The sequence below is a fragment of the Cricetulus griseus genome, chromosome 8, assembly GCF_003668045.3.
Source record: "Cricetulus griseus strain 17A/GY chromosome 8, alternate assembly CriGri-PICRH-1.0, whole genome shotgun sequence".
NCBI classification, from domain to species: domain Eukaryota; kingdom Metazoa; phylum Chordata; class Mammalia; order Rodentia; family Cricetidae; genus Cricetulus; species Cricetulus griseus.
The window spans coordinates 9,481,977-9,504,645 of NC_048601.1; the positions used below are offsets into that span (position 1 = coordinate 9,481,977).

The following is a 22,669-nucleotide window of genomic DNA, read 5'->3' on the forward strand; positions in this document are numbered from 1 at the left end:
CCAGAAATTGCTTAATCAGCATGTAAATTAGAGTCACACGTTTCTTCTTCCTCCCCTGTGTGGCAATAAAATATCACAATTTCAGCTTTTTTTCTTCAACATTGAAGGCAATTTGAGGAATCGTAAGCTTATTAGCATTGAGGTATCAGTTGGACTTTGTGATATAAGTCTGCCTAGCTTTTAGATGCGCAGTCCTGGAACTGTCAACAATGGGTGAGCCAGAAGCCAGATTCAGGAGAAATTTCTAAACAACTCTCTTTTGGCCTCATTATGTTATAGTCAACACAGATATGTTACAAAGTGATGTGTTATCTGACATTTATTTTTATGATGAAACACCTCATACTATATAAAAAGTCACACACTAGAAATCTGTTATCTGATGGAAATGACAGGACACTAGGATTTTCGCTTCAAGCAGGTAATTGGAAGATTTTGTAGATGAAACCTGACAAAATAGCCAAGTTCATGCGCATTATACAATTTGGGTTGGGAGTATCTCAAGACATCACACAGGGAAGAAAATTCACATCTAACAACATGAAATCACATCATCAAAGTACACTCATCCCTTTCTTGGCAGATTATTATATATACAGTTATGAATATTAATCTGGTTGGACTTAAGCTACATTGACAGGGACATAAATAATCTTCAAATAGGACAAGACTTGTGACATTTTTTCTGCCATTAATGGGCTCTCATTTATACATGCATTCCCTTTGTTTCTAGGTGGTTATGTGGAAGCAGGCCTATGATGGCCTCAATAGGTCCCTCACAAACTATTTTCTTAAGAAACCAATTGGCTTGTTGTCAGGCTGAGCAACTAGTCATCCTGGGATGCTATAGCCAAACAGTACTATAAGTGCCACAGAGTGAGTGTGTTAAAACAACAGCCATTTACATTTTATCATGATAGAGTCCAAGAGGTTTAAGTTCAAGGGATGACATCTGCCTAAATTGTAGACAGCTACTTCCAGGCTGTGTCCCAACTGGGGCGGGGGAACTAACTTCTTACGTGGGAATAGATTTAATAAGAATCCTGCTCTCTGGTCTCTTCTAAATTTAAGTGTGCACCATTTGGCACTGTTTCCTAAATCCTAGCCCTTGGAAGTTAAGTCTTCAACTTACAAATTTTGGTGGTTTATGAGACAAATTTCCAGTTCATCACACAAAGGCTGAAGTTACAAATTCATGTTACTGTTTCAGTCTGGATTGTCAAGGAATTTTATGAAAATATTTCATCATGTTTTAATAACTATACTGAAATAAACACCTGCTCATTAAGCTAAGTAATTCCACATTGGCAGCAAGCCATCAAGATAGAACTATGTTCCTTAAATGTGCCCGACTGAAACCCATATTCAGAAATCTTACCTTCCGAGACAACTTTCCTGGAACATCACTGTTTTTCTTAAGATGAAGTTGGAAAACAGATTTATTTTTCTGAAATATTTTGTGGCTCCCTAAACAGTGATCCCTGAGGAAGAAAAAGGAAATACACAATTGTATCTTCACAAAGTTCTCCAAAATGTGAAAAGGCATGCTTCCTCAAAGACGTCATTGTGAGCACATGCAACTCATTGTGTTCATCCATACATATGTTCATATGAGGATTTCTGTATTATGTATATACATTTTCTGTACTCTGCTAAATGAATACTGAAAGAAGATATGCATATCTAGCTATATACGACAGTGTATTATATTTTTTAACTTCAGTGTAGAAAAGGATTACCTGCAGAATGGGCATATTAAATTACAGTAAAGGATACTCTATATGTGCTCAGAGCCAGCCACCTCAACATCCTTCGGGATGGGCTAATTGATGCCATGATGTCTGTGTGAGGACCATTTTATCCAGTAAGCAGAGTGGTGCTGTGGAAACAGCATGGGCTTTCAAGACACATTTACCAGCTCTACTAAATTAGGTATGGTAATTAAATTTAAATTATCAGGAATTAAATACAATCTTCCTTAGAATTAACATATTAATATATACATCAAAGGATTAACAAGAAAATTTTGTCTAATTTATTTTATATTATTATACAATATAGAATAATAAAAATGTTATTTATTAATATAACAATTAATTGCATAATTATATAATATAATACAGATTATACACCAAAAAAGAAAAGTAAATATAAAAAGTCATTTTGTATTTCGTGAGTATGTGTTGGCCTTATTTCTTTCTTTCTATTTCTCAACATATTTTCCCTGTAAATTATTTTCCAAATACAAATTACATGATGGTCAAAATTAATTTTCATTTCAAAACATGCCGTATCAAATAAGAATCGATTCTTCTGTGAAATGAAGGGCTTCTGTATCTAGCAATTTTGACAATACGTTAAAACACTACTGCATGCATATTAAATATACGTAAATTAAACAAAACATTAAAATTTTGTTTTCCAAATTGTTATTGCTATTTGTCAGATAAATTTAAAATCATGTGACCTTCTATTGGCTCTTGCTATTCTAGAGAAAAATGAAAGAAAAGAGTAAATAAACATTTAAAAAAACAAGAGAAAAGGTGATGTGCACTGAGAGAGGCCAGGAACAAGAGTTCCTTCTGTGGGAAAGTGCCATCATTAGTCAATGCTTATACTGAAGGAAGAGAAAGATGCCCCATCTTAGTTAGATGTAAATATAGTTGACATTTTCAAAAAGAAGCCTCTGGTTACTATATGATTTCCTTTTCTTTTCTTTTTAAGTATTTATTTTTAATTCTCTGGGCTCTAACATTCTTCATCACAGCTGTGGATTTCAGTATCTCTGACTGATAGTTATTAAAAAGGGGTGCACTGTGTTAATGTATTCTTTTCAAAGGATCTTGATTAAATACATGAAGGATTACCAAAAGGAAAAACTGATGTAGTCATTTGGGGCCTTTACGCTGATAGTTTGCTCAGTTTCTGGGAATATCTGTTTCTAACCATGTCAAACAATAGATCACACTGTTCACATGTTATAAAGCATCTATAATTAAAAAGATTATTTGCTTAAACTTTATGTGTATGGGTGTTTTACCAATGAGTGTTTCTGTGTACCATGATCATTCTGGGTGCCCAATGGGGATTTGTTGCCCTCTTCTGACTATTTGGCATGTATAAAACTTTACATTTCAATTAATTGATACAGATAAAAGTTTATGCTGTTTTTTATTCTTCATGTCTACTAGTGTATCAAGATTTCTGCAGTTTGTTATTTATTCTTCCAATGACTCCTTGACTCTAGTTGCCTGCTACTTAGCATCCCAGGTACAGCTATGCACAGACATGCTGTGTAAGATGAAAGGTTAAATATGTGTTCATAATTACCCCTATTTCCTACTTGAAAATAGCTCATGTTATTTGAAAGTATGATTATAGCATTCTATTTATGTAAATAATGAATAATAAGCATAATACCAAAACGATATGCAAATGCTCATATATGTCTTATGGGGGCAAGGATGCCAATGAATGTACAGGTGTTTTTACTGATTCTCACTCATTACTGTGATTATACCTTATACATCTACATTTACACAGTGTTTTCTTTGTAATAAACATATATACCACTGATTGACAGGACAGCGGGTTTCAAAGCATTATTTTCTTTGTGCTACTTTGAGACACGGTCTATGTGGGAGTTTGAATGAGGAATATCCCATAGTTTGATTCTTTGAGCACTTGGTCCTTGGAAGTGGATCCTTGCTGACAGAGGTATATCCCTGGGGGTGGGTTTTGAGACTTTCTAGCTTATCCCCTTCCCTCCCTCCCTCCCTCTCTCTCTCTCTCTCTCTCTCTCTCTCTCTCTCTCTCTCTCTCTCTCTGCTCTGCTCTGTGTGGGTGGATATGGGATCTTCTTGTTCCCGCCACTGCACTTTCTCTGATTACTGCCATGGCTTCCTTTCCATGGTGGAAACATCAGTCAAAATGAACCCTTTCTTCCTTAAGCTCTTTTGTTATGATATTCTGTCACAGCAGCAGAGAATTAATATTATTTTTAAATTTATTTAGTATTAATTAAAATTAATAAGGTCTCTATAAGTAGACAAAGCTGCTCTCAAACTTATGGGAGTCCTGCAGCAACAACTCAATGGGCTGGGATTACTTAAGCCACACTATCTAAACGTTTACTTTCACATTTAGAAAGTACTTCTGGATTGGGTTGAAACTCAATGTAAAATGGTCATCTAGCAATCTGGGGCCAGTCTCCAGCATCTATGTGAAGGATCCTGGATAGGAGTGTAGTGTAAGATGTCACTATAATACCATGAAAACGATTACCCTTTGGTTTTATAAACACGGAGAGCCAGGGCCACTGACAACTTTTGGAAATGTTTCTTCAGGAATGTTCAGCAATTTAGCTGAACTTTTAGTCCTCCCTCTAAGTAGGCCATTTAAGGCAAGTATAGCAAAATGTTAACATATTAATGTGATGGTTAATATTGATTGTCACCTGGATTGGATCTAGAGTCACTGCAGAGACAAATCTCTCTCATAAGAGAGTTTTCTAACTTAGGTTAACTGTGGTGGGAAAAGCCTTCCTAAGTGAGGGTGGATGTCACCATTGCACGGGCTGGTGTCTTGGACTTCATAAATGGTGGGAGCTGGCTTTGTGCCAGCATTCATCACCTTTTGCTTCCTGCCTACAGATGTGACCTCATGCTCTTGCCTCTCTGAATTCCCCTCCATGACGGACTACATCCCATTGAACTGTAAGCAGAAATAAAACCTACTTCCGTAAATTGCCCCATGTCAGGTATTTTGTCGGGGCTGAAAGAGAACAGATAGAATCCGTGACATTGTGGGTGTTTCTGCAAACCAATGCTACTCAGTTACTGTCATTTCTCTTTTGGGGGAACATGGATAGTAGGAGTTAAATTTCTTAAATTAAAGAGACAATAACAGGTTAAATTCCAAATCCTGGGCTGGCAAGCCTGAATTAGTTAGCAAAGAGCAGTCACGGATTTGAGCAAAAGTACTTTCAGGAGGCATAAGTTGATACCAACAGCTTTTACTCTGTAAGGAAATGGACCAAATAGATTTAAGCTTGTCCACTCAAATCTTCTGCTTTTCTATAAAAAAGCAACTATCCTTAATATTCTTCATATGAATGTGCCTTCATTTTTCATATAAAGGGTACAAAGCTCTAGTTAGCTCAAAATAAAATTACCTAAATACAATTGAAACTTCTGTTTAACTTGGAGAGATATTTTATCACAAGTTACACCACCTTTGTCTTTTATTTATGCAGCCAGAACAATTAAGTTAAGCAATTGACCTTAGTAATTAAGCAAAGCAATCTCCCTAGAAAGAGTTACCTATGACATGGACTCAATAAACACATAAGTGATGATAACAATTTGTGTTGTCTGAGAAAATATACACTGGGCTCTCCTAAGCTCTTCTAGCAGCACACAAAATATTGCAGTTATCACTACTGGAAATCAGGCAGAGAGATTTGATTCCATCTCAAGGTTTCGTTATTTCTCCAGCAAATCTCTAGAGAAGAGAAACATTCTGTGGACTTTACTAATTTCAAGCCTTCAAGAACAAAGACTGAAATAGCACATTAACCTTTATCAAGGTTGCATTACTAAGGAATGCCACCTTTCTCTGTCAAACCATTTGTTTTAAGAATATCAGAGAACCAGGCTATTTCAACATCAACTAATTGAAAGAGATTTCATAATTATTAGCTTTGGTAAATAGTGATTTGAGGTAACAAAAGTAACTTGGTACCTGCATGCTGGCTGTTATGTGCCTAAGTATAGTTAGGGTAGCTCTACTTAGAGTTGATTTCCTATGTCTTTTTGCAAATGCCCTGCAGTGGGTCTGTGCTCTCTTTATCACATCTCTTGGTCAATAATGCTTCTCCCATTTTATCTGTTTCAAAATCCATGATCTGGAATATGCTATGGTCCTTACATGTAGCACAAACTAATAAGGCCAAGCAGTCTGCATTGTTTGAGTTTGAGTGATTGGCTGGGAATCAAATGCAAGTCTGTTGTGTGTTATTTTTGTTGTCAGCTAATTGCTATGAATAGGTACTACAATTAGTTTAAAGTTTCAGAAAATTTCCTGGGAATGAACTTAAAACTAAAGTAACCCATGAGACAAAACACATTCTCAGCTGTATGAGTGGGCTCTGTGGTGACCTGCTCTTTTCTATTCTATGACAGCCCTGGGTTCTGATAAGTGAAGGATGCTCAATGAAAGTTCAAGACCTATAACAGAGTCTTTAAATGTGGTAAAAAATTTCATTTGTTAGCTAAATGAAATCCTCAATTTTGTTGAGAAGAAAAAAGTTACATACCCAGGATAGCTAAAGCCCAGTGCTTACTGCCTATTAATATAGTATCTTAGCCTAAACTGTGTGTGACTCCGTCTTTTCCCCACTGGTGACAAGAGGGTTAATTTTTACTTTGAATAGAAGGCAATTACACTTTGCAATCAAGTGTTTAATGGTTCAGCTCATACAAATTATCTAAGGTGAATTGAAGTAGTTATAAAGGGAAAGCCTTCAAGATTATTTAAAAACCATGCATTCCTGTAGATGTTGGCCTCCAGACAAAGGGCTAACACTATGTAGTAGCATCATTCTTCATAGATTATGAATTAGCATCTGAGGAAACACTCGAGTGAAAAGTATCGAGTTGAAATGAAGGTACAACTGTCATCATCCAGAAGAAAGACAAACATACTGAGTAGGGAACAGCTCATCGACTTCCAGGTGTCTATAGCCCTGCACCCAAGGATAACACAACTCATGTTTCTGAATTCAGGCTGCAACTGGTGTGTCAGATGGTGCCAGAAGCTTGAGGGGGCCGTGTGGAATGGATTACCATGGAGACCCCTCTCCATGGTTATTATACTGGAGGCCGGGGGAAAGGAAGGTAGTGAAAGAGTTTAATGTTTTATGAACGAATCAAGTGATTTCTGTCTCCCAATTGTATTTCTCCTTCATTCTTATGTTAATTTGCTGATTCCATTATTCCATGTTTCATATTACTGAATATTTTATATAATGTTTGTATGGGATTATGAGGAACCTGGAGAAGTTTCTATTATAACTCTTGAATTTACTTTCTATTCATAATACATCATATTATATAAAATCTCATTTAAAAGGGGATTAAGAAATTTGACACCACTGGAGAATAGCTTGCCCTATCAACACAAAAGAATGACCATGTTTCCCATTGTGGGAAAGGGTTTGTTTTGATGACATTTATTGACTTACATTATCCTAAAATTTAAAAAATGCACACAAGCAGAAATTTGCAATGACAGTTAAAATACATAATACAGTATAAAATATCTAGCCACACAAGGGTTATTTAGTGTCTTTACTGTGGTTCTTGTTTCTGTCTCTTTCCCTTAAGCTTTCCTGAGTCGGCAGGAGTTTCGGTTTACCCAAGGCATAATTATCTTTATGGCTATTAATGAACATGTATTTTTGTTCACATTTTTTGGAACTGCCAGTCTTTCACACTGAGAAGAACATCCCCTCTTCAGAACTCTGCAGCCTCCTCTCCCGTGTCTTGTGTCCCACGTTCTCATCTTCTCCTGCCCCTGAGTTTACAGTGGTCTATTTGTGCCCTTAATTTTCTGTGCTATGCATGGAAAATATATGCACTTTTATTATAATAAGTCAATTAAATTGCTCCCACAATTCCTTCCAGTTTTCCTGAAATCAGATTCACTTTCTACATGTCGAATGCCCTTTAGCACTGAAATACTCAACCTGTCTCCAAACTGATTGATAACTCTGCTTCCCCTAAATATCTGTTTCCCTAAGTGCTGTGTTACTGAACTTCCTGTGTGATCTCATCATTGTTGTGTGTGTCTGCCTCCACCAGTCCTCACCACTTCAGTACCTCACGCTGCCTGGGTGGGCCCTGGAGTTCTAGCTTGGTAGACATTTCATATGTACACTAACACTCATCTCTTAATTCTTTTAATGTTTTTATTTTGTTCTGAATTACATGAGTCTGTGTGTACTCATGTGTACAAATAAATATGAGGGCAGGTGCCTGTGGAGGCCAGAAGAGAGCATTCTCAGAGCTGCAGTTACTAGTGGTTTTGAGGCAGTGTGGGTGCTGGGAACCAAACTCATGACTTCTTCAAGAGCAGTGTATACTCTTAACCACTGAGCTGTGTCTCATAACCAGTTAATTACTTTTAGTGCTTTTGTTGGTTTATGGCAGTCTTGCTGTGTGTCTTAGCCTTGGATAGAACTCATGATCAAGTCTCAGCTTCATGAATGCTGGGCCGACAGACTACTACCCCTGTGCTGGGATCCAGGGATTTAAAGTGTACTTTTTAACCTTCATTGTCATATAAGGTAAGTTTTTTACACATTTATTTCCTTAAATGTTAAACATCCTATGGGAAGCTCATAAAGAAAAATGAATAATTATCATATGTTTTATAGATCTTTTCAGCTGTAACTATTCAAATACAGATTTCATGCTTTTTATTTAAAGAAACATGTAAATTAAGGCATAGTTTTGCTTTTATAACCTACCACACATCTATTTATATAATTTATATTACCATTTTAAAATCATTTATGAATGCCATATTTCATTAAGTTATGTCTCAAGTTTTAAGTCGCACTTATTTTGAGTAATGTGAAAATCGAGCTATTTTCCAGGTTTTCTTTTTCTTTTACCCACAGGATGGGATTTGAAACTACACCAGATATCATTATAGCCAAAGATCTTTGTGCATTTATGAATTTTCCTTAGAAATATTTGTAGAAGCAAAGGGTTGAGGACATAGCTCAGTTGGTAGTTGCTTACCTGATATACACAAAGACCTGGGTCCTGTCAACACCTTGTAAACCAAGTGCAGTGGATTGGCATATGTCTGCACTCTCAGCATTTTGGAGGGAGAGGCAGAATAATTAGAATTTAAAGGGGCAACATAGCAAGATTGAGGTCAGCCGATAGACATGAGGTCTTTAAAAAGATAAGCTGTAGTAGCAGAATTGCTAAACAGATTAAAGACATTACAAAGTCTTTTGATGCCAAACTCTTCAGCTCCTGCTGAATCTGTTTATATCTTAACAACTGAATGATGCCAATTATTTTACTGAATTTTGTCATTAGCATTTTAACAATTTGTTATTCAAAAATGACACTTGATTGTTTAATTGCACACTTCTTATTAAACTCAGTATCCTTGTCTATTTGAATTGTGTTTCCCAGTCTTACTCTCTCCAGATCCAGGCTACAAATCTGCTACCATGCCTGGCTTTTTACATGGATGTTGACAATTTACCTCAGTTCCTCATGCTTGCATGGCAAGCTGTCTCTGAAGCCCCTCACCCTTCACTTTTTTCTGCTTAGTTTTCACAAGAAGGGTTCTCTGTGTATCCCTGACTGTCCTGGAATTTGCTCTGTAGACCAGGCTGGACTCAGGCTCACAGAAACCTTTGCCTTCCAAGTGCTGGGATTAAAGGCATGTGCCACCACGCCCATCCATTTTTCCTAAAGAATAACTTGGTGTTTCGCATTCTTGAGCCCGTTTTTGTCTGTTGATGGTTATTTGTAAGAAAAAAATCACTAGTCCATTTTACATATTTTGAGGCTGTTGTGATTGTCTGTAATGGAGTTCCTGCATGAGTGTTCACTGTTTAATTAGTTGGCCATTCTGCTCTTGCTGTCCCCTGCCTTCTCCTCTGACCTGTAGCCAGGTGATTTTCAGTGTTATGATGACACTCACACTGGGACCAGAAAGATGGCAGGGATTGTGTAGAAGTCATCTGTGTATTTTAATTCACTGACCAAATATTTGTCCATGCCTCGTTTAGTGCTTTGGGAATGGGAAACTCTGACCTCTGTCTTTATCCTTCCCAACCCCTGCAAAATTGTCTGCATTTTCCCCACAACCTCAGCACAAAGAGCTATTTTATTTCTCTCTGATTCCACTCATGTGTTTTACAGTGAAACGTCACAGCGGTTCAAGCAAACACCAGTTTGAATTTACATTTGTTCTAGCTCTGTATTACCTCGAAGACAGACTGAATGTCCCCATGTATAAAGTAGGAGGTCCTATGATAACTATTTCCTGGATATGTTGTAAGGTTTAAATATCTTGCCAACACAAAGCAATTGGTTAATATTTGCTGGCAGATGCTGTTGTTACCATTACAATTTTATCTAATAGAATATTCAAAATGGATTATGGTGTTTGTATGAAAGTCTAAAGTATTTCATAATTAACATACTGCATGTTACATGTGTTCCTTCTACAGAAAACTTATTTCTTTTTATGTGAATTGTATGTACAAATGTGTACACAGGTAGGGTTGACCAAGCTGGTATGTGTGAGCCAGAGGTTAATGATGGCATGTCATCCTGAGTCACTCTCCACTGTACTCCTGAGACAAGCATCTCACTGGACAAGATATTTTCAAGTGCATTCATGGTAGGACAATGACCAAATGGAGTTCTCAAACAAAATGCTTTTTTATTCTCATGAGATGCTTCTAAAATTTACAGTCTCTACAAGCCCAAAGGAAGAACCTCACTGCAAAACACTTGAGCCTTTATGGTCTACTACAGAGAAGGATTTACCTTTTCTTGATGCATTTGCATTTTTCAGGGTTGTCCCTGAGGTATGTCAAGCAAATGGTTTGTTGTGACAACTGAAAATGTTTTTTTCTTTTTTTAAAAAAAACAAATAAATATTTAAAGTTTAAACTCATAGCACACTTCAGGTTGTTTTAGTGAACTGTCTAAACTATTTAAAAGGGTGTTTAAAACTTGTGTGATTTTTTTTTTCACATTCTACCATTCCTGCAAGTCTATTTGTTTACGTATGTTATTGGCTAGAACCTGAAAATGAGGAGGAACTTCTGATATTTTTCTTTCTGGGACTTTTTGGCCTCTCTTAAAAGTATACCTTCTAGGCCCATCAAATTTTGTGGTTACCTTTTTATTCAGAGTTGAATAATATTCATGTATGTGTGTGTGTGTGTACGCACGCATATGCACCAAATTATCTTTATTTATTCATCTGCTGATGTGCAATTTGGTTGATTTAAATTAATTTCTGTCATGAATAAATCAGCAATAAACATAGAGTTTCCACATCTCTATAGAAGGTTACAGAGTTTTCGGGAAACAACTGGGTCACATGGAAATTTTCTTTTTAACTTTGTGAAAAGTCTTCACACTGACTTTCACACTGGCTGTATTAGCTTGCACTCCCACCAGAAATGAGCAAGGGTTCTTTTTTTCCCCTACATCCTTTCCAACATTTGCTGTTGGGTGTTTTGATGATAGCCTTTCTAACTGGGATGAGGCAGTAGCTTATTACATGGGACAGGAAGAACTGTATGCAAGTAATGGGCATGAGTTATGAAAGAGGATATAATTCCATATCTAGTTTAAGCTCTGTATTGGATTTCTCTCTCTCTCTCTCTCTCTCTCTCTCTCTCTCTCTCTCTCTCTCTCCCTCCCTCTCCCCCCCCCGTGTGTGTGTGTGTGTGTGTGTGTGTGTGTGTGTGTGTGTAGTGAATTAATGCATAAAAATGAATTCTATAGTTGAAAGTATAAAATCTAAACTCAATCTACCACTTTTGAATGGCTGTTTAACTATCTAGAAGTTCAGTGAGATGTATAGACTTTGGATCTGATTGATGCCAGTGTTCTTTTATTTGAAAATTTTTATAATTCATAAAAATAAAATAAATATAAGCTAAAAACTTACACATTTATAGAATTACTGTAATTCTTAATCTTAAAATTCCTATATTTAAAAAATCATTATACGATCAACATACTTTTAATATTCTAGATTAAAATATTGTTTATCATCAAAGAATTAATTCATACTTCAAACTTTAATCTCTCCCAGAGAGCTTTATTACAAGGAGGGAGCCAATAGCTCCTGAGTTTTAAGGTTGAAATTCCTGTTCCCTGGGTACCATCATCCAAGGATAACTGAAAGTGGGTGTAACCCTCAGACACCAACCCCCTAATGACTGATAACTTGTCAACTAGACACTGCATCCCAAAGCTTTCAAAACATCACACGTCAGCACCATCAGCTGCAGACCAAGCATTCAAACATTCAAGCTTGTTAGAAGCATCTCATATGAAACCCCTCAGCATATCCTCAACAGAACACACTGCTTGCAAGATGTCCTTTAAAAACACAAGACAAAACCTTGCCGATTAAAACCGACAAAGTATAACAACCACAATTGACTTTAATAAGATACTTACATCTGTAAAAATTCTTCAGAACCACATACACTTAGAAGATACTCTTTGGGGAAAAGTTGCTCATTTGCACATAAAAGCAGAGTTTCAGCAATTAGGTCTTTGACAAGATAATTAGCTGAAAACAAAAGTGAATAATAAACGTGAGTAAGAGCTTATGAAACACTGACTGTGAAGCCTTTGAGCACAGAACCTGATAATCACATTATGAAGCATTGTGGCCAGCTAGCTCCACCAAGGGGAATTAAAGTACAACACGCTTATTTGTCTATTTATTAGCTTCATGGTTATTTTAGATAAAGCACACTTGCAATCATTTTCAAGTTCAGTTCAGTCTGGATGGGAAATGTCAACGCTAGGTATTGTGTTTCTCATATTAAAAGCATTTGATCCATTATAGCTCTACACAAAAGATAGTCTTAGGAGGCTGGAGGGATGGGTCTGCGGTTAAGAGCACCGACTGCTCTTCCAGAGGACATGAGTTCAATCCTCAGCACCCACATGACAGTTCACAACTGTCTGTAACTCCAGTTCTAGGAGATCGGAGGTTGTGTTTTCTCCCCAAGGGCACCAGGTACATGCACAGTGCCTAGACATACATGCAGGCAAAACATCCATACACATAATAAAAATAAAATAAACTTTTAAAAGAAAAAGGAAGGAAAATGTTTGGGGCTGGAGAGGTGGCTCAGTGGTAAAGAGCACTTTCTGCTCCAGCAGAGAGCCCACATTTGGGTCCCCTCACCCACATCTAGAGCATCAGAGATACCTGTAACCTCAGTTCCAGGGGATATGGTGACGCCTGCTGGCCTCAGCAGGGACTGCACATATATGTTCCAGGCACATACACGTGGGCCCAGACATACAAATATTAAAAAAATGTAAACATAAATATTTTTCAAAATATATGCTATTGACTTGATAGTAAGATAATTTTACTACCATCAAAATGTTGTTCTCTGTTTTATGCTAAGACCTGGATATAATACAGATGTCATTATTTTTAGTGGATTTATATAAATATGTTCTTCAACCTCTGGGGCTCAGTTTCCTTATTAAAGAGTTTGTAGTGGCATAGTCTCTGCCATTTAGTGATCTGACATGTGGTTAACATAAACAACATAGATGGATATGATCAATATATTTAAATGTGTCACACCCACATTTTTAGTGTGAGCCGATGAACTTTTAGCTTGAGCCAGTCACTGGAAACAGGAGATGTTGACCCTTAAAGATACCCAACCAGTAAGAATTTTTAGTAGACAACTTCAAATGTGCAACTGAATTATCCAGTGGAGTTTTCTCTGCAATTCTGTTTGTTCAACTGTGGTTTATTTTGCAATCATATCTTCTTCTGTTCCATCTCCTCCTCCTCCTCCGCCTCCTCCTCCTCCTCCTCCTCCTCCTCCTCCTCCTCCTCCTCCTCCTCCTTCTTTTTTGGAAGAAAATGACTTTGACTGGGTAACAGAGAGGTACAAATGGCATTGCTGCTACAGAATGGAGACATGATACATTTAAAATTTAGATTTTTATGGTAGATCAAGTTGTCAACGAAGAAAGGGTTTGGGAAACAAATAACAGACGTCATAAGGGCATGGCAAGTTGCCCTAGCAAATAATGACATTGTAGCTTGGGAACATTGAAAGGATGTTATGGATTAAAGGTAACTCAGAATGAGGTCACTGGCAAAATGTTTGGCAAAAGGCTCTGCTACACAGCTGATAAAGCTGCTGGTAGGCAGTGGCCAGAAAGTATCTCCAAAGACACCTGGGTTAGACTTTGCTGGTTCCAGGGCTGCAGGTTCTGTGTTACATGGAGTATACATGGATTGTTACTTAGTTACCAATAGCCTCTTAATGTTCATGCAATACTCCACAGTCCACTGTTTACCTTCTTTCTTCCCTGCTTCAGTTTTGATGGAGCAGAAGATTCTGAAGTTTCCTACCATACAAGTTAGGCCTTATAGTTTCTTTGTGGGAAACCTACACATGGGAAGGTAAAGGACAGTTGCGGCAGTATTTGTAGGTGTTATGCCTAGCTGTGGGATGAGAAAACCTAGTTTCTAGTGTCATGTATATGGGGAAGAATACAGAAGAGAAAGTCTCAAAGAGGATTGGTCCTGAAGATCTTCTGGATTCCTTCAGTTCCAAGCAGTCAGTACACAGAGCTTCGGAGAACTGTCTGCCGAAATCTTGTGAAATAATATCTCCTGTAGATGGAGGTTTCTGTCCAGCTCATCCTACAGCCACTTTGCCCCAAAGAAACACACAGACACTATATTAATTATTAAACTGCTGGCCAATGGCTAAGCCTTCTTTTTGGCTACCTCTGTCTTAATTATTAACACATTTCTATTAACCTAGCTGTTGCCACAAGCTGTGGCTTACTGTGATCTGGTATGTTACTCCTTGGGCAGCATGGTGTTTCTTTGGGGCTTCTCTCTGCTTCTCCCGAGCCCTCTCCTGGTCTGGTAGCCCCGCCTATGCTTCAATTTCATCCTTAAGTCTTTTATGTATTCCTACTCTTAAATTCTACAGGAAATGATTACATTGTTTAAAAAATCTTTTTGTTTCTGCTTCAGCCAGCATGAGTTGGTTTCAAGCCAGAAGGTCTTAACTGGTAGATCAACACACCTTATCTGTGTCTGTAGCCTTCTGTACTTATTCACAGCCTCAGTTAGAGCAAGAGAGAAGAAAGTATCTTGACAAATATTGAACAGTAAAAACATTTCCTAGTCCATTGTGTGCCTGAATATTGTTGCCCGTTGTTATAACCCAGGTAGATGTTTAATAATCGAGCAAGTGCTGCTCTTTAAAATGAAAGGCCGTAGAGCAAAAAAACAAAAACAAAACAAAAAAATTCAGAACACTATATAACTTTAAAGAAATCTTCAAGTGGCAGAGAAGAAAATGCCCAGTAAATATGACACAATATAAACTTCTAGGAATCATATTCGGGGGCTCATTCTTGGTCAACAGTTCTGATGATTAGGATAGGATGGGCTGCACAGAGCTCTTACATTTCTCACTGTGGGAGCAGATGCCATCTTGCTTCTTTTTGTTACAAGTGATTCACACACCTGAACAAAGTACTTGCTCCTGCTGGGTAGGAAACAGCATTTTCACTTACATGTCATCCTCATCTGGAAAATTTTAGAAATTTCATTTATTTTAATTGTGCCAAAAGCTTGCTCCACCTGCTATTATTAATAGCAAGGAAACAATGACTTCTGGAGAGCTATGTAAAGAGAGTTGCTGATCTCAACTCAGATGTCTACAATAAATAGCTCATGGATGATTTTCTTTTATTTCCCTACAGGGCAAAACAGTACGAAATGGTGGTTCTAGTAACAACTATAGAAATGATGCCTGAAAGTATAGTCTTAGGTGGTTCTTTTGAATGATTTCAAGGCTCTCTATAGGCACTGAGATTTGTGTATCTGCTTGCAAATTTTCTTACCTTGTGGCAGAAGATGAAGGGTCTGTGCTGAGTTATTAGTGGAAACATTTACTCTGAACTTGGTGTCAGTGAAGAGCTGGGAGGGATAAGCTGTAGTGATGGCCCAGATTTTTCCAGAATTGGAATTAATGTCACTTGCATGATACAACTCTCTTATTCTGAAAAGTATATGCAAAGGGGAAAAAAGGGCTTAGGACATGATCTGCATCATGTTATTTTTTTTTTGAAAAACATCACCCAGTCATAAGGGGCTCCAGCAGTATCTGAACAACCCTGAAAACCAGGAAGCAGCCACCTTCCCTCTGTGGCATGGTGCAAATACTCAAGCCGGCTTGGTAGAAAGTTCAGCGGGGAACAAGGACAGAGGCAGCTCTAGGCTTCTGGAGGATGCTCCAGTTGAAATTATTAAGACTATGTTTTCCTAACTGCTAAACAAGAGGATCGACCCAGTGCGAGATTCATCACTTGCTTCTGACTTTGGTCTAATGCCACGGCTCCTGCTCTCAGATCTCTCTCATGCCTAGTTTCCTGAAAGCTGTAAGTACACTTTGGATCAGAGACACAAGTAAATAAATTTGTAGGGACAGTCCCTAATTACAGGTACTGCTTACCACACCCGTTTGGGCATGGTCACAGGTATGTAGCAGGGTGTAGATGAGAGCTAAGAGCAAGGGGAGCCTGCACACACACTCTCTCTGGGTTGAGCCAGCACTGGGAAGCATTCTGGGTCAGCACAGAGTGTCAACCTGGTCATTGGTTCCCTCGTGTGAACCTAATAAATTACCTGTTAATAACCTATATCTGATTCCATTTGTATTTCTCCATATAAATTGATTATTTTGTTGGTGCCTAATTTATAAACACCGTCCCTATTGCGCCACAATCTTTAAAGTTGTGGGTCTTAGAAAACCCATTGAGTTATGAGAACATGCTGAAAAATTAGCACATATTGGAGTCAAAGAATTGCTAAAAAGTTAATCCTTGGAGCAGACATATTGAGTTGGAATCCTCATGATTCTACTTTGGAGTATTAGAGACAGGGGCATACTATTTGACTTGTCTCGTTGTGAATACAAAAGGAGCCATTACCATCTACTTCAAAGGTTTTATGTGAGGGTTACAACAGAAAAAGCATAAAATATTTACGTACTCTAAAGTATGTAACACATTATAGTGATCATTCTGTATTGCCTGTTCCCTGTAGGCCTGTGTTTAATGCCATATGCAGAACACAGTATACAGATGCTAACAAATACAAAGTGCTTCCCACAGTGGGATGAAATCTTGCTGGTATTTATTTGCGTTGGTTTTACTGACATCGAAACTCTTCTTAAATGTAAAATTATGATTCTGTGTCAGTCTTTGAACCCTTCATGTTGTGGTTTATGTAAAATATTCTCCATGGTCTCCCATGCCCATGTGTTTGAACACTTGCTCCCCAGATTGTATTGCACTTTATCAAAGTAGGGGAAATTTTACGATGTGCGGCCCAGCTGGAAGAAGTGTGCGGCGTGGGGCGAGCCGTGAGGTGTATAGCCCAGGGTCATTCCTTTCCCCTCTGTGCTTCAGATATTGGCAGTTATATAAGAAGATACTGTTCAGTAGTTGTGAACCATGAGATGTAGTTGCTGGAAACCATACTTGGGTCCTCTACTAGAGCAGCAAGTTCTCTTAGGTGCTGAAATGAAAGCATTAATATTGTTGTCTTCAGTTTATTCCAATTTAAGAATATAAAGGATCCTTTGGATTTTTGCTGTGTAAATTAGCAAGAAATTAATGAAAAATTAAGTATTTGGTTTTTTTGTTTGTTTTTCGAGACAGGGTTTCTCTGTGTAGCTTTGGAGCCTATCCTCGCACTCACTCTAGAAACCAGGCTGGCCTCAGAACTCACAGGGATCTGCCTGCCTCTGCCTCCCAAGTGCTGGGATTAAAAAGTCAGTTTATTTTTATTTTAAAACATAAGCTTATATTATAAATTAATGAAGAATTTTTAGGAACAGAAATCTCCTTTAAATTAATTAGTGACTCAAGTCTTTAATCTACTTTCATCATTTAGTAGGAAGCCAAAACCTTTAAATAAATACATATTTATAATGTCTTATAATTAAGACAAAAGATTCAAGTGAGTAAAATCAAGAAGACTAAAGAAAATGCATTGCATTTTCAAAGTGACAGAAAAATTTTCACTACGTACATGGTAACAACAGGAGAAAAGCAGTCACCTTTATATCATAATATTAATATTTAGATTAACCAGGAGACCAAGGACATTGTTGGAATGTTCTCTAGAAATCCATAAAGTTGTCTATGGAGAAAGACATATTTGCTGGTTCACTGTGGTGACAACACACTTGAGAGAGGACTTAGCTGACTTACAGTGGGAGACTGAACCTCTACTAATTTAGGCCTGAGTCATAAGACCAAATGTCCCAAATATGTATGAAATGAAATGAGCTATGAATATACTGCAAATCAAATTGCTAAGGACAGTTCTGACAGAGAAAGTACCTTTTAATCATCATTTTGATAGAAAAATACTTGTTTGAGTGTGAAAAAAAAAGCCAGCCATCAAGGTGATCAATGACACTTTGTCAAAAAATTGTTTTATTGCATTAGCAAACTACAGGGAGTTGGCATTTTGCACGCAGAGCTAATTACTGGGTGGATTGAAAAATAGAGACATTTATTCAGACACAGAAACTCAATATTTATTAAAAGAGCAATACTCACTTTCTTACTTTGTTACAAAAGGAGGCCAGGGTCTTGTTACTCCCTTGGGGTACTTCAACTATTTGAATGGGACAACCAACTGGCTGGAAGTAAGAAAATGCTAGATTAATACAGCTCAATACAGAGAAGATATCCACATATTTATGTTATTTTTACTTTTTTGTAAAGAACAGTTTGGATTTAATTTTACCTTTTTGAATTCTATTGAGGAAATATTTGCATATAGAAAAATGTATAGGTCTTATATATACTATTGTAGTTTTTAGGAATGCATGCATCTGTATTATCAATAACTAGGTAATGTATTGAACAATGTTATCCCTTTAAAAGATTCCCCATATCTCTGTTAGATTATCCCACCAACCTATTTGTTTTTTTTTTTCCCCATGGCCTAATAATGTCTTATATTTTAGAATTTAGATTTTTTCCAGATTTTTTTATTTAAATTAAAACAAACGTGTTTTACATGTCAATCCCAGTTCCCTCTCCCTCCCCTCATTCCCTGCCCATCCCATCCCCTTTCTGCTCCCCAGGGAGGGTGAGGTCTTCCATGGCAGAAATCATCAAAGTCTGTCACATCATTTGGGGCAAGGCCTAGGCCCTTCCCTGTGTGTGCAGGTTGAGAGAGCATCCCTCTATGTGGAATGGGCTCCCAAAGTACTTTCCTATGAAGGGACCAGCTTCCCTTTTGGCAGCCATAACGGCCGAACACATGCTCTATAACCTTGTCTTAGTCACTAGAATGTCAGATACCTGCCTCTTGACAATGAACCAATCAGAAGTTAGCTGGTGGCGCTATGCTTTACGACCCTGGGTGTGCTTTATGGACCAGTGCACAGCAATGACACACAAAGCATAGCAACCACCCTGGGAGGACCTATGGGCCATAACAACCAGTTGACCAATCAACACAGGGCAAACCCTTCAAGCCTGGAGGCACACCAATCCTGAGCCTATGTGTACCCCTAGACACTCCCCTTATGCTGCCCTATAAAGATCTGTACACAGTGGCTTCAAACTGTCTTTTCTAGCCATCCACCATGGCAGGTGGGTGAAAGACCCGAGCTAACATGGGGTTAGCTCGTTAAATTACAATAAAGCCTCATGCAGTTTGCAGCAAGCTCTCGAATCCGCCTGGTGATTGGGGTGACCGCGAACGTGGCCTGGGACCCCGGATACTTGAGTTTTCGGGGGTCTAACACCATGACAGTAACACGTGCTTGCCATAACCTTGCCTTGGTCACTTAGAGGTCAGACGCCTGCCTCGTGACAAGGAACCATTCAGAAGTTAGCTGGTGGTGCTATGCTTTACGACCCTGGGTGTACTTTACAGACAAGCACACAGCAATGACGCACAGAGCATAGCAACCACCCTGGGAGGGCCTTGGGCCATAACAACCAGTTGACCAATCAACACAGGGCAAGCCCTCCAAGCCTGGAGGCACACCAATCCTGAGCCTATGCATACCCCTAGACACTCCCCTTACGCTGCCCTATAAAGATCTGTACACAGAGGGTTCGAGCTGTCTTTTCAAGCCATCCGCCATGGGGTGACCGAGGTCATGGCCTGGGACTCCGGATACCTGAGTTTTCCGGGGGATCTAACAGTAATGAAAGACTTAAAAATCAGCAAAGAAATATAGCCCAGATAAGGAAACTCTCCAAATGGAATGTAGGGTGTCCTAACCCAGAAACTGACTAAGGCCACTATTATGACTTAGTGCCTGGAATTTACCAGCTGCCAGGAATTATACCCTTACTAGGCCATAAGATAACTGGGTACCAAGAATTCCCAGATGGCCACCCTCCCCGAGGGCTAATGAAGGAAATAGATTGACCCACCGGCCAATGTGTCAATAATTAACAATTAAAGGTCCTTATGAAACAAAGAGATAGCTACCATTTGCTCAGGCAAGATTAGTTAGCACATCCTGAGGTCTGCAGGTTTTACAACTGGTGGGTCCCAGGCCTCCCCTTAAGACAAAAGGCCTCCTAGGAACCCATGACTCTGGTCAATGGACAGAGAGTCGAGGCCCCTCCCTAAGCTTGTGGTTTTTACCTTTAAAAACGCCTGTGCCTGGGAGACAGGGCTGCTCTCTAGCCTGTATGCCGAGAGAGCCCATTTGTACAAACGTCCACCTTTCATTAAAGCCTCTTGCTGTTTGCATCAAGTTTCTGCCTCTGCATGGTGATTGGGCTGGCTGAGGTCCTTGGAAAAGATCCTGGAGGCCTGAGCTTCCATGGGTCTTACAGTAATTACCAGTGTTTTGATTTCTACTATCATATAGTGTTAGACCCCTGGAAAACTCAGGTATCCAGGGTCCCAGGCCACAACTGTGGTCACCCCAATCACCAGGTGGATTCAGAGCTTGCTGCAAACTGCATGAGGCTTTATTGTTTTTTAACAAGCTAACCCCATGTTAGCTCGGGTCTTTCACCCACCCGCCATGGCGGATGGCAGCGTAAGGGGAGTGTCTAGGCACAGGCTCAGGATTGGTGTGCCTCCAGGCTTGGAGGGCTTGCCCTGTGTTGATTGGTCAACTGGTTGTTATGGCCCAAGGCCCTCCCAGGGTGGTTGCTATGCTCTGTGTGTCATTGCTGTGCGCTTGTCTGTAAAGTACACCCAGGGTCGTAAAGCATAGTGCCACCAGCTAACTTCTGAATGGTTCCTTGTCACGAGGCAGGTGTCTGACCTCTAAGTGACCAAGGCAAGGTTATGGCAAGCACGTGTTACTGTCATGGCTGCCGAAATGGGGATCTGGTCCCTTCAATAGTACTTACATATGCTCTTTTTTACTCTTTGGCTTCTGTTGCTAAGTGATTTATCTTTTTCAATGTCTTCCTGTTGTCACCTATCAGCAATGCACTGTTTACATCACCCAGCATTGTCATTCTATTGGTAACTATCACATGATTCCCTTGGTCCTCTTCCTCCTGATGGGCATTCTTGATAGCTTTTGGGAACTATGAAGAAACCATCTTTTCATGCCTAGTGCCTTTGTGGCCACAAGTGTAATATGTTTGTAATATATGGACTGAACTTTCAGTTAGAAGGTGCATATGTAACTGCTTCTATAGCACTTTGCCTCACGTATTTTGAAGCTGTATCATCAACGGTGTACACATTAAATTTATTTCTCTTCCACACGGACTCTTTCACCATGCCAGCATGACCTCCTTCAGCTCTATTCAGCTCTAGCCATACTGTCTTAAACCATGTGTTCCTGATATTAGAACCACAGCAATCTTCCCTTTGGAGCTGAGAGTTAAATGCTTGGTTATTTTCCTTTTCTATCTATCTATCTATCTATCTATCTATCTATCTATCTATCTATCTATCTGTCAAATAAATATTTTTCTGGCAATAATTGGCCTTTATTTCCTTTAAATGTAGTCTGTTATTTTTTGTTTATTGTTTGGACTTCTTAGCTATTTATGTTTAATATATTTATGGTAAATATTTGATTTCAGGTCATCATGTTCATATGTTTTTAATTTCAGGTTTTCAATTTTTCTTAATTATTCATTTTCATGTAATTTTCTATTTATCTCTTGTTTCAATATAATTCCATTAGTAAATTATTATTCCACTGTCTTGGTTCCCAATATTTCTGACTCCCCTGTCTCTGACTTCCAGGGCCTCTATTTCCAATCTCTGGTTTCCACTATGGCTAACACTGCTTCTGGTTTCCTTCTGAGGCTCCCACTGCGTCTGGTTCCTACTGCCTCTGGTTTCACTCTTTGGCTCACACTGCCTCTATTTTCTGTTTCCCATTGCCTCTAGTTTCATTGTCTCTGAGTCTCACCTTCTGATGAGAAATTTCATGCCTTCAGATGGTTGTCACACTCCCTGAAATTTCTTTCCAACTCCTTGCAAAACTTTTTTGTTGTTATTTTGACATTTAATATTAGAATGTCATTTGCCTATATTTGGATAACTTTGCATTTATTTGCAGTTTGTTGCTTTTTTGACTCCATGATTGGATATTGGATAATTTTCAACTAAATTTGAGAAATATTCTCAACAATATTCCTTGAGCCTTCCAAATGACAACCCCATTCTTGCCCAAAATGCAGTAAATCTCTGGAGACTTCTGCTCCCACCCACTGCATAGCTTCCTCTCAGCACAGTACCCAGCGAATCCTAGCACTTATGAAACTAGAGCTAACTGGCCAGCTTTGCTCTCCAGCTCAGGAGTGCTGCTGCCTTGCAGGCTCCACCAGACTGCACAGCTGCAGGG

General features: G+C 38.7%; 1 protein-coding gene across 3 annotated transcripts in view; it reads right to left on the reverse strand.

Moving 5' to 3' along the window:
- Pik3c2g (phosphatidylinositol-4-phosphate 3-kinase catalytic subunit type 2 gamma) overlaps nucleotides 1-22,669 on the reverse strand; it is a 302,408-nt gene that overhangs the window by 277,402 nt on the left and 2,337 nt on the right. For all 3 annotated transcript variants that reach the window (XM_035448879.1, XM_027429943.2, XM_035448878.1), the window contains exons 2-5: nucleotides 18,429-18,511; nucleotides 15,699-15,856; nucleotides 12,243-12,357; nucleotides 1,379-1,481 (exon numbers count right to left, since the gene is read on the reverse strand). In XM_035448879.1, the coding sequence (XP_035304770.1) occupies nucleotides 1,379-1,481; nucleotides 12,243-12,357; nucleotides 15,699-15,856; nucleotides 18,429-18,511 (459 nt within the window). The remainder of the gene's footprint in view (nucleotides 1-1,378; nucleotides 1,482-12,242; nucleotides 12,358-15,698; nucleotides 15,857-18,428; nucleotides 18,512-22,669) is intronic.